Genomic DNA, 13,057 nt, shown 5'->3' with positions numbered 1-13,057 from the left:
ACAAAAACGCATACAAACGCTGCGTTTTTTGGCATCATGAGTAAGTTGATGCGGATAAAAAATGCTGCATAACCATGCGTTTTGGCACGCGTTTGCACATGCAGATGATACGCTGCGCACATATAAGCAAATGTGTACTTAGCTGTATATAGCAAAAATCACGGTCTCCTTTGAAGCCGGCCACAGGCTGGATTTTAAAGTACCGTAGCTCCATAATGACAAGCACAGCGGTCTTTCTTCACCTCCTGTTGTCATAGCAACTCATTAGCAACCCCTCGATCATGTCATGGGCACACCGATGGGCCCATGGAATGATGCACCCCCATGCCGGCGCGTGTTAAAGGCTGCTATCAGAGATTGACAGCGATCTTGTGTATCTGTTTTCATTGTCTGATACGAGAAGCAGTTTTTTTTGCATAGAAGAAAAGTTGATGGAACTCTGATAATAAACACTGACCAAACCCTGATGAAATTCTGTCCTTTTTCCCACATACAAAAAAAAAAAAAGGAAATGCCTGATTGAAGTCTAAGGGCTCTTTTCCATTTGCGAGAAACACATCCGTGTCTCGCATGTGAAAACCAAGCTCTGGCGCCGGCACTTTGGAGCGGACGTGTTTCTCGCAAATAGAAAAGAGCCCTTAAGCTATGAGTTTTTGACATTTTTTTACACTTCATATTTCCAAAAAAATGCTAATAACCTATTTTACTTAATGGGTGCAGAAAATTTGCAGCATCAAAAACTCACCAAAAGCTCATTGTGGGAATGTAGCCTTATATTCCACAAACCGCACACATTTTTTGGTTGTGCAACCAGTGTCGTATAGTCCTAGTGCCAGATTGTTGGATTTTTCCATGGCCTCTCCTTGTGCTTCACTTCTCCACAAGTTTCCTAATTCTAATAACCTGAATGTGATTCTGATAATTGCCTCTGGGCACTGAGCAGTTCTTGGCCGAGTCACATGCTTGCACATAGATAAGAAAAACATGGAAAGCAAGTCCAATATGAGGTATGACGCATGAGATGGTACTTGTAGCGGTTTTACCAGGGAAAGCTGACCGCACTACATGCCATAAGCAGACTTCATGGAGTAGAATAGCGCACGCTCTCCCTAAGAAGGTATGTTTCACCCATGGTCTGTTTAATAGATCTGCCTTGAAAATTTAATTGCTCTACTTTTCCTCTTGCTTCAATTTTTGATTTATTGCTCTAAGCATGTTTATTAATCCCTGTACCACCTTGTGATTTTTGCACTTTTGCTTTTTGGTCACCTTCTTCCCATAGTCATAACTCTTATATTTTCCATCAAAATAGCCACGTGAGGGCTTGTGTTTTTGTGGGATGAGTTGTACTTTTGAATGACACCATTGATTTTACCATATAGCGTACATGTAAACAGGAAAAAGATTCCAAGTGTGGTGAAATTGCAAAAATAGTGCAGCTCCACAATTTTTTTTTTTCTTATTTTTTATGTTCACTAAATGCTAAAACTGACCTGGCAATATGATTCCCCAGGTCCGTATGAGTGTGCAGTCCCCAAAGATGTATAGGATTTTTTTTTTTTTTAAGTGGTGAAAAAAAAATTCTGAAGGTTGTAAAGAAAAACCAAAATTGTCGTCATTTTACTAGCCCCGTAGCGTCTCCATTTTTAATGATCTGGGGATGGGTGAGGGCTTATTTTTTACATGCCAAGTTGACATATTTATTGATACTATTTTGGTGTAGATACAATGTTTTAATCATCTGTCATTTCAATGTTGTGGTGGCCAAAACAAATCCCGGCGTTTTAATGTGTGTTTTTTTTTTGTTTTGTTTTTCTTTCCTTGCATCATTTATCGATCGGATTAATTTACATTATATTTTGATTGGACGTTTCTGAACGCAGCGATACCGAATATGTATTTTGAATGGGGCAAAAAAGGAGGGTGATTTCAGTTTTTGTGTAGTGGTGTGTGGTTTTTTTTTTTTCTGGCTTCAATAGTCCCCTTAGGAGACTTGACGCTTCAGTCATCCAATCACCTGTGGCCTACATAGCAGGACTTTAGCCCAGCTAAGTGTAGCAGAAATCACAATCTCCACAAGAGATTTACAATGATAGGCACAGAGGTCTTCTGCAGACCCCCAGCTGACAACCCATTGGCACCCTACGATCATGTGACAGTGGTGCCGAATGGCAGGGTTTGTCATACGCATTTGCTGTCAGAGATTAATATTGACATTTTAGCATGTTAACAGCCGCGGGTGTTAGAGGGGACTGTGATTCCACCCACGGCTGTTAGAGGCAGGCAAATGACAGCTGATTAAATCAGCTGTCATGTGCGAGGAAAGATGTGGGCTCAGCACCAGACCCCAGGAAAAAGGCAGTGACACTAGCTTGGCTGTACCTATACATCCAAGGTCATAAAGGGGTTGTCCACTACTAGGACTACTCCTTCTTGATCTAAATGTTTGGCGGCGATATAATTTTTTTTAAAAAAAAAAAAAGCTTATAGTCCCATCCCGTGGCAGCGCTGTTCCAGCACTGGAGCTTTGTTGCGGTTGTTGTGAGCCTGGTGCCCACGTGACACTACATCACTCGTGCAAACATCAACAGGAAGTCTGTGCTGCAGATGATCTCTCATTTCCTCTCCATGTTCAATTCGTACGAAGGCGGGGACAGCGATGCCAGTGCTGATTGGACACCGGGGTCACGTGTCACAACACCGCACCAGAGCACCCGGACCACAAGTGGTGACATAGCTGGAACGACGCAGGTATGGCACAGGAGGTGACTATAAGCATTTTTTTTTTTGCGCCAAACATTTACAAGTAGGGGTTGTCCTTGTAGTGGCTAACCACTTTTAAAGGGAACCAGTCCGCTAAAAAAATGGTATTTATCTGTAGGGATTGTGGTAATATGCCTTGTTTTAAACAAATCAGCTGTCTAACTAGAAGTGTGGTTATGGGGAGAAAATGTAGTTATGTTCTCGTTGCCAGTCATCATGAGCTGTGCCATCGGTGCACTGTAGTCTCTGTAGTCCCCTGCGCCATCCTGATGACTGAAAGTGAGCGTATGCAGGGAGAATATAAGTTCATTGCAGTTAATGGCACAGAGCTGCCGTACCATGCACAGCTGAGGACAGGTGTGGTACTGTTGTAAAAGAAAGCTGCAGTGTTTTTAGAATCTTGGACAACCCTTCTAACTAGTTTCTGCATTTGTGTTGACGTGCCATTTTTTTTTGTAGTTTTCTTACACTTGCAGATATACAGGACCTCATTATTTGACCTTCAGCTTCATACATCAAAGATGGAGAAATCTGGCAATATCACAGATGGCGTTCTCAGCCTGACACTGGAGGTCATCTACTTACTGACTGGAGAGGTGAGTGGTCCTGGGAATATGCATAATGCCTTATTGTATAAGGAAGCTAAGATCAGTGTGGGACATGTTACAGAAGATAATTATGTGTGGATCCCTATGGGGCCATATTACAGGGCAGTCGGTACTCAGTTTTCAGCCATAATACAATGCAATGTTGTACACCATAAGGGGAAAAAATGTATGTTTTCATATAAAATCGGAGGTACCAGGTGGCACAGGATGTGCCCGTAGCAGGCTACGGGCACAATATTTAGTTTCTCCATTGTAGTTTCAGGATCTACATTAACAGCCTATACTCTCATGTCCATCACAAAGCCATATACAGGGGCTCCATTGTAGTGGGTGCTACTCAAATCTAACAGTGCAGAACTCTGACTGGCAAAAGTGGTCTATAAAGTGTGCCTGCATGTTCATCACTTGGCTGATGGTTTGACTATAGACTGTTTATTATAATTAAGTACATTATCACCAACCCCTACCGAAGCGGCATGATTTCCTGCAATTGATGCTGTAGCAACTGACATACAAGAGTGTTGGTGATCTTCACTTCAGGGTGTATTCTACGCTACTCTAATTTATGGTTCTATAATCCAATAGTGTTTCCAATGGGTTCTTGCTCAATATAAGATTTTGGTTTTTTTAGTGGTATTTGTTGATGAATTTGGTGCCAAAAACATCATTATGGCACATCTGGTTCATGAATTTCGTGGAAAATCAAAAATACTTTTAATTTTTCACTTTACATTTTTGGGCAACTTTTTTGATCAAAAGTCTTCAGTTTTGCTAAACAGATGACAAAAATTCAAACATGCATAAAATCACTCCAGGGAGAGGCTGGAATGCATTTTTGCAACTTTCTAAAAAGTAACCATTGATGAATCAGCTGATTCATACATAAGAAAACTCCAAACGCAACCCACAATGGCAAAAAAATAAAAAAAAAGTCAACGCATAAACAGACTTTTAAATAGGCGCACATATAAAACTAGACAAAGGAAACTGCAACAATGAATCGGACTCATGAAGTTCACTGGATTCTGTGTTTAATATGAAACTTGTCAGTAATATCAACCCTCCTAAGCAGTCTATATGGGTACTTGGGTCATAGGAAGCTGAATAAAATAACCCCTTGATATCTGTGAGACTATGTCTTATTCCACAGAAATGCAAGGGGTTTTTTTAGATGTAAATGAGCTGTTCAGGACCTGATCTCAAACAGAATCTGCCTCCTGAGCAAATTTTTAATGAAAAGAGGGAGTTACCAGTGTGAGACATGTAGTGGCTGCTCTCTGCTCTCCTGATTTACATATACAGTGGGGGAAATAAGTATTTGATCCCTAGCTGATTTTGCAAGCTTGCCCACTGACAAAGACATGAACAGTCTGTAATTTTAAGGGCAGGTTAATTTTAACATTGAGATATAGAATATTAAAAATAAAATCCAGAAAATTACATTGTATAAATTATATAAATGTATTTGATGCCTCTGGCTATCAAGACTTAATACTTGGTGGCAAAAGCCTTGTTGGCAAGCACAGCAGTCAAACTGTTTTTGTAGGTGATGATGAGGTTTGCGCACATGTCAGGAGGAATTTTGGTCCACTCCTCTTTGCAGATCATCTCTAAATCATTAAGATATTGAGGTTGTCGCTTGGCAACTCGGAGCTTAAACTCCCTCCATAAGTTTTCTATGGGATTAAGGTCTGGAGACTGGCTAGGCCACTCCATGATCTTAATGTGCTTCTTTTTGAGCCTCTTCTTTGTTGCGTTGGCTGTATGTTTTGGGTCATTGTCTTGCTGAACACCCAACCACGACCCATTTTAAATGTCCTGGCGGAGGGAAGGAGGTTGTCAGTCAGGATTTTATGGTACATGGCTTTATTCATTATCCCATCGATGCAGTAAAGTAGTCCTGTGCCCTTAGCAGAAAACCACCCCCAAAACATAATGTTTCCACGTTCATGCTTGACAGTGGGGATGGTGTTCTTTGGGTCATAGGCAGTATTTCTCTTCCTCCAAACACGGTGAGTTGAGTTAATGCCAAAGACCTCAATTTTTGTCTCATGTGACCACAGCACCTTCTCCCAATCACTCACAGAACATTGACAAACTTCAGACGGGCCTGCATATGTTCCTTGTTGAACAGCGGGACCTTGCAGGAATTCAAACCTTTACGGCGTAATGTGTTGCCAGTGGTTTTCTTGGTGATTGTGATTCCAGCTGCCTTGAGATCATTAATCGTGATGAGTGAGTGTACTTGTTGCTCGGGTTTTCCCGAGCACGCTCGGGTGACCTCTGAGTATGTTATTGCTCGGAGATATAGTTTTCATCGCCTCAGTTGCATGATTTACGGCTTCCAGATAAGCTGAATACATGTGGGAATTCCCTAACAAACAGGCATTCCTCACATGTATTCAGCGTATCTGGAAGCCATAAATCATGCAACTGAGGCGATGAAAACTATATCTCCGAGCAATATCAAATACTCGGAGGTCACCCGGAGGAAAACCCGAGCAACGAGTATATTCTCTCATCACTAATCATTAACAAGTTCCCCCTTTCCCCCCCCCCCCCCCCCCCCCCCCGTGTAGTTTTAGGCTGATCTCTCGCCTTCCTCATGATCAAGGATACCCCAGGAGGTTTTGCATAGTGCCCCAGATCGATGTCGATTGACAGTGATTCTGTATTTCTTCCATTTTCTTACGATTGCACCAACAGTTGTCTCCTTCTCACCCAGCGTCTTAGGGTATGTGCACACGTTGTGGATTCTGTGCGGATCCGCAGCGTTTCTTGCGGTGCAGAAATGCTGCAGATCCGCAATTGATTTACAGTACAATGTAAATCAATGAGAAAAAAAAAAAAGCTGTGCACAGGTTGCGAAAACACTGCGGATTAAAATAAGTAGTATGTCACTTCTTTTTTTGCGGATCTGCAGCGTTTTTGTGCCCATTCCATTATAGAAATCCGCAGGGGCAAAAAACGCAGTAAATCCACAAACGCTGCGGAACCGCACAAAAAACGCGACAAATCCGCAGCTGCGTTTTCTGCCAGGAGAGGCAAAATCGCCAGAAATTCCTAAGGCTAATCCGCAACGTGTGCACATAGCCTTTCTTAGGGTATGTGTCCACGGTCAGGATGGCCCCTTTCTGGGACGCGATGATGCCGGATGTGTTAACTGTACACATCCGGGATCATCGCACCCTCGCATAGAGCCGCAGACGCAGCGTCGCCGCAGGTAGCACGGACATGCTGCGATCTGAAAAGACGCGCAGCATGTCCGGAGTCGCAGGGAAGTCGGATGCGTGTTTCCACGTATAGTGGACATGGGATTTCATAAAATCCCCTCCACTATGCTGGAACATCTGGACGCTGCGTGTTTGACGCTGCAGCTCTGCGCAGCGTCAAACAAGCAGCGTTTACTGACCATGGACACATACCCTTATGGTTTTGTAGCCCATTCCAGCTTTGTGCAGGTCTATGATCTTGTCCCGGACATCTTTAGAAAGCTCTTTGGTCTTGCCCATGTTGTAGAGGTTAGAGTCTGACTGATTAATTGAGTCTGTAGACAGGAGTCTTTTATAAAGGTGACTATGTAAGACAGCTGTCTTTAATGCAGGTAACGAGTTGATTAGGAGCGTCTAACTGGTCTGTAGGAGACAGAACTCTTATGGTTGGTAGGGGATCAAATACTTTTTTCTCATTGCAAAATGCAAATAAATTTATATAACTTATACAATGTGATTTTTCTGGATTTTATTTTTGATATTCTATCTCCCAATACTAAAATTAACCTACCCTTAAAATTATAGACTGTTCATGTAATTGTCAGTGGCAAACTTGCAAAATCAGCAAGGGATCAAATACTTATTTCCCCCACTGTAGGAGCTCTAGTGGTAAAAGAATGGTGATTTGGGTAATGAACCCATCTCAACTGAGGAATGGGAGACTGCACAAAGATTATTCACGTTCAGAAACAGTGGGTTAAGTGATCCACCACTATACAACTCTTGATCTATTTGTATCACATTGGTAACTTCCCCTTTTATTTACAATGATCTCTGGAGACTGATTCTCATGTAGATCAGTGCCTGACCCTAGTAGTAGTGTTAGGGTTGGCGGATTGCACAAAATAAAATATTAAATGAAGTGCAATCGCAACCAGGGGTCCACCGTGCAGAGTTTACGCCATTCAGTGTGAACGGAACACAAAGTACCAAGCTCAGTTACTTCATCGAGAGGTACGGCACGAGTATGCCAAGTGCTATACCCTGTTAACATCACAGCTCTGCAACTAAACGGTGCTAACCACACACATGAATGAAGCAGATGCTGAGCCAAGAGAGAGAGCTCTTCGAGGCTAGATACTATACCATGATGCTTTCACCGAGAAGTATAGCATAAGGGTTGAGCTGGCTCCGTAACTGAACTGTGCCAATCGCGCACATGTACAAAACAGATGCTAAGCCAAGTGGCTAGTTATCCCAGTCCTGACACTACTGAACCTGTGCCTGACTGGCACCCTAAGCATGTAGCAGACTAGAGACTCATGCGGTTTCGTACCCTTGGCTCAACGCCTAAGTGTGCAACCTGCCTGCCAACACGTACAGTCTCTGAACACACACACACAGCAAACATAAATGACACTAGCGTGCCCGTGTGTACGCTGCTGAGAGCCTTTTATACGCTAGGCTCCACCCCAAACACTCATGCCCAGTTGGTCGAGACATCGCCCGCGGGCCAATCCGGTGCTGCCACATCATGAGAGCAGCAAACATCCGACCACCAATGAGAAGCTGCACATCATGGACATGCTAAGTAAGGTGATCTCTGGACTTAGACTCCAGAGTGCAAGGCTGCACCCATATATCACTGGTTACCATACACTTCACTGGAGAGTCAGCAGTAACTAAATGTATACCACGAGCCTGAGCAAGATGCTGGGACCCACGTCTGTGCTGAGCAGCAATCGCAGTGGCCGAACCTAAATGGGAGACCGCAGAAGTGGATGATAATGCTTGGGATCTATCCCACGCAGTGGGAGAATCCCGATTCCTAACAAGTAGTGTACCATAATACACCAACTAGACAAACAAGGTAATACAAACAGGGGTAACAGAAAATACCAAACATACAAATTAAACTCACACATATATAACTGAGGTATACAATAGGGAGTGAAGGATGGGGGTTAAACCAAAGAAGGAGAAGAAAGAGAATTATCACACACTCAAAGCCTATCAACAGTCACAGATAAATCCACCAACCTCCAGCCATGCAGCATAAACTATCTCTAGGCAGTGCCCAGTTTATATAGGAGATGGGAATGGCTAACAGTGCACAGCTGAGAGCCTAAATGCAGGAAAGCTTCCAGGAGCTCTCACCGGGCTCTTAGCCGATTGACCCCTGCACTGCTAAAAGAAATTTACACCATTTAATATGAAGGTGAAGTGCTTCTAATCAGTGCAAGAGAAATCAGACACTGTGTTCTTCTGGCTCTTCTGTCGCGGTAAACCCGTGACGTTGACCTTAGTCCGATTGAGACACTGTGGCATGCTCAGAAACCCTCCAATGTGGCTGAATTGCAACAATTCTGCAAAGATAAGTGGGCCAAATTTCTTCGAGCGCTGTAAAAGACTCATTGCCAGATATTGCAGATGCTTGATTGCTGTTGTAACTGGCCCAACCAGTTATTGGGTTTAGAGAGCAATCACTTTTTCACACAGGGCCTTGTAGGTTTGTGTTCTATTGGTTGTTTTTAATTTTTTTGTTTGTTTTTTTTCCAATTTAACAATTATTATTCCTTCTTTAGACCCCTAATTGATCGCAGATATGCATTATAACAACAGTCGTTAAGGGGCCTTGTTCCCTCATTGCCATTTTAAAACTGCGATCAGGAATAAGGTTGTAGCGCCCTCCCAGATTCGCAAACGGAGACCCTGTAGAACATAAGGGCCAGTTTTTCTGGTCCCTAATCACGTGATCGTCTTAACACTGGATCCAACCCCCTTCTTCTGATGCAAGAAAATGGCTCAATACACCTGCCAAGATCTGCCTTCCTGCACCCATCAACCGCTGGGATTTTTCTGATTGGTTGATGGTTTTTGATCACTGTGATAGACTCTATTACAGTGATCAGAAGCCCCCAATATTTGTAAATTTGGCAGCACTTGGGCTGTGCCTCTCTGTCTTCTCTCCTTGTAGTTGCCCTGGGAGAGAAGAGAAATCCAATTCTGTGTCATTTCCCCCTTGCCGAATTACTTTTGTTTTCCCACTTTCTTTGCAGTTAGGCTTATAGGGTGTGTGGGTTTTTTTTTTTTTTTTTCAAAAGTATAAAAGAAAAAAATACTAGTGTTAGATTTAGGTTTCATTTTTTTTTTTTTTTTTTTTTTTTTGGGGAGGCATGCACATAAAATACAGCAAAGGCCTGCAGAACATTCAGCCTGCTTTGCTCCAGCAGTGAAACAGAATCTGCCTCTGAAGCAGAGCAGTTATCAGCGAGTGATGACGACTCTTCCTCCGCGGGATCCCACAGCCCGATGGAAGTGCAGTCGATCGTCACTGCTGAAGCTTGGGACATAACAAAGTACCGCAGTTCCCCCACAACTGTGGTATCATGACGGTTCTTTTTCCCCACAAATGCCACTTTTTTTTTTCTTTTTTTTTAAAGCAGCCCTTGGTATAAAAGTTGATGTAGACAATTTTACCCCCTTTGATATATATATATATATATATTATTTTTATTTTTTTTTACAAATTTTATTACCCCTTAAATCCTACAATGTATTGACCACCAAACCAATTTATATGCCCATCAGTATATATTTCCAAAAAACTCACTGCCTTTCATTCCTGTTCCCTAGAAGTTTTAGGCACTACCCTGAACATGGGAGTAGTAAAAACAAAAACACTCTGGGCAACAAAATCTGTCCACAGAACCCCTGTACTTTCAGCTGTCATTTCCCGTCACTTTAGTGAGAATTCCCAAGAACTGACCCCCAACTACGATCGGCTGAACAAATTGAAACGCCTAATTTCCCTATTGAAGGGATTTATTTATAAATTCATATACCCCGGAGCAACATGTGGAAGTCAACAAGTCCTTTATGAGTTTCAAGGGCTGTCTGTTATTCAGACAATTCTTCCCCTCCAAGAAAGCAAAATATGGCATCAAGCTCCACAAAATGTGAGAGCACAACAGGCTACACATCCACCTTTTATAATTTACAAAGGTAGGGACCGCCAAAATTGGCCCCCCAGACAATTCTCATCCCAGATAAAATTGTCTGGGAGCTAATGATGCCCTGTCTCCATCAAGGGTATCACATGTATACCGACAACTATTACACGAGTATCCCCTATACCAATCCCTCCACGCTGTACATACAGGGGCTTGTGGGACAATCAGGAAAAAACGAGTGGGGTTTCCGTTCACAGTTGGTGTCCAGACATTTGGAGAAGAGGGCGTCATTCTCACTTGCAAGCGACCAACTTCTTGCAGTGAAGTGGAATGTCAATCAGGACATGTTCCCCACGCTGCATGCAGACACCACTGTGACTGTCAGAGACAGGGGTGCCACCAGGGACAAGGAAAAACCAGTCTGCATCACAGACTATAATATATGGGAGGCGTTAACTTGTCGGACCAGGTGCTTCAAATATATCTGGTGAAGTGAAAGACCAGAGCCTGGTACAAAAAGGTAACAATCTATTGTATTCAGACTGCTACTTGCAATAGCTTTGTTCTCTATAAAAGGTCACAAGGAGCACTGACATTTCTCCAGTACCAGGAGAAAATTGTCAAGCGTCTCCTATTTGACTCCACGCAGTCTTCGAGTCAGAGGATGTTCTGGAGACTATCGGACCAACATTTTATTTGCCATGTCCCTGCCACTCCCACCCAAAACTGTCCCCAAAAAAGATTCTGGTTTGTAGAAAGCACGGTAGGAGTGCTTCCCGATTATTATTGCCCCATGTGCCCATTCCAACATTCCAACCAGGCCTTTGTATCTCCTCTTGTTTTGAAATCTACCACACAACTCCTCATTATTAATTTAACATGAATAAGACAAAATTGTGTGGAAGAGTTGTTTTGTTTGTTTTTTGTTTTTTTAATTTGTATTTTCTCTTTAGTGGGCCCCAGTAAAAGAATTTTTGTTGGGCAAGTAATAAAAAGAATATTTTTATCAGTAAAACACATTTCACAATTCCAGGACTTGTACATCACATACCAAACTATTATTCAGACAAATTCTCACCCACATCTGCATACTCTTGGAAAGTCAGGTCATCTGACAAATATTTTCAGGACTTGATTAAGATACTTGCATAAATATTTTTTACCATTTATCTTAGTTTGACTGTTTTTACAACTATGTCTCGCTATACAAAACTTGTTTCCATTTATTACTTATATTTTTATGTTCGTCATACGGGCATGATCATTTTATTGGAGGATCACTAATAATCAATAAGACTAAGATCTACGCCCCGTGGAATTTAAATTTGGTCCTTAATGCCTTATGCAAACACTCTTATGAGCCGATCGGAGACATAAGCATTAGCAAATTTTCCTTTTAAAACTGAATTTTTAGGCGCTATCACATCCGCCAAGAAAATCGGAAATATACAGGCCTTATCTAACAAGGATCCATAATTTCAAGTCCTAGAGGATTGAATGGTCCTCCAACTTTTCTGCCAAAAGTAGTATCTACTCTACTCTAAACTTGAATCAGGAGTAGTGTTGAGCATTCCGATACCGCAAGTATCGGGTATCGGCCGATATTTGCTGTATCGGAATTCCGATACCGAGATCCGATACTTTTGTGGTATCGGGTATCGGTATCGAAACAACATTAATGTGTAAAATAAAGAATTAAAATAAAAAATATTGCTATACTCACCTCTCCGACGCAGCCTGCACCTTACCGAGGGAACCGGCAGCGTTGTTTGCTTAAAATTCGCGCTTTAACTTCCTTACGCGAAGTCCCGGCTTGTGATTGGTCGCGCGCCGCCCATGTGACCGCGACGCAACCAATCACAGCAAGCCGTGACGTAATTTCAGGTAATTTCAGGTCCTTCAAGCCGTGACGTCACGGGAGGCTGGACACGCGCGCATTTTAAAATGCGCGCGTGTCCAGCCTCCCGTGACGTCACGGCTTGTGATTGGTCGCGTCGCCCATGTGACTGCGACGCAACCAATCACAACGCCGGAACGTAATTTTAAAATCCTGAAGGACCTGAAATTACGTCACGGCTTGCTGTGATTGGTTGCGTCGCGGTCACATGGGCGGCGCGCGACCAATCACAAGCCGGGACTTCGCGTAAGGAAGTTAAAGCGCGAATTTTAAGCAAACAACGCTGCCGGTTCCCTCGGTAAGGTGCAGGCTGCGTCGGAGAGGTGAGTATAGCAATATTTTTTATTTTAATTCTTTATTTTACACATTAATATGGTTCCCAGGGCCTGAAGGAGAGTTTCCTCTCCTTCAGACCCTGGGAACCATCAGGAATACCGTCCGATACATGAGTCCCATTGACTTGTATTGGTATCGGTATCGGATTAGATCCGATACTTTGCCGGTATCGGCCGATACTTTCCGATACCGATACTTTCAAGTATCGGACGGTATCGCTCAACACTAATCAGGAGGTTATCCTGCTCTCATTTTGTCAGCACCCTAATAATCAGAAGCTGTTCTTGC

At 42.8% G+C, this 13,057-nt stretch overlaps 1 protein-coding gene across 4 annotated transcripts in view; it reads left to right on the top strand.

Annotated features, from left to right (window-relative positions):
- The first annotated feature begins 709 nt into the window (after positions 1-709).
- Positions 710-13,057, top strand: part of LOC143767197 (uncharacterized) — a 16,436-nt gene continuing 4,088 nt past the window's right edge. The window contains exons 1-3 of one of the 4 annotated variants that reach the window (XM_077255323.1): positions 980-1,117; positions 2,648-2,751; positions 3,240-3,359. In XM_077255323.1, coding sequence (XP_077111438.1) covers positions 3,285-3,359 — 75 coding nt within the window. In that variant the 5' untranslated portion in view covers positions 980-1,117; positions 2,648-2,751; positions 3,240-3,284. Of the gene's footprint in view, positions 1,118-2,647; positions 2,752-3,222; positions 3,360-13,057 lie in introns of all 4 variants that reach the window. The other 3 variants (XM_077255322.1, XM_077255320.1, XM_077255321.1) reach the window with 3 other exon arrangements.

The sequence above is a fragment of the Ranitomeya variabilis genome, chromosome 4 (genome assembly GCF_051348905.1).
Source record: "Ranitomeya variabilis isolate aRanVar5 chromosome 4, aRanVar5.hap1, whole genome shotgun sequence".
NCBI lineage: Eukaryota > Metazoa > Chordata > Amphibia > Anura > Dendrobatidae > Ranitomeya > Ranitomeya variabilis.
This window is presented reverse-complemented; position numbering and strand designations above follow the sequence as displayed.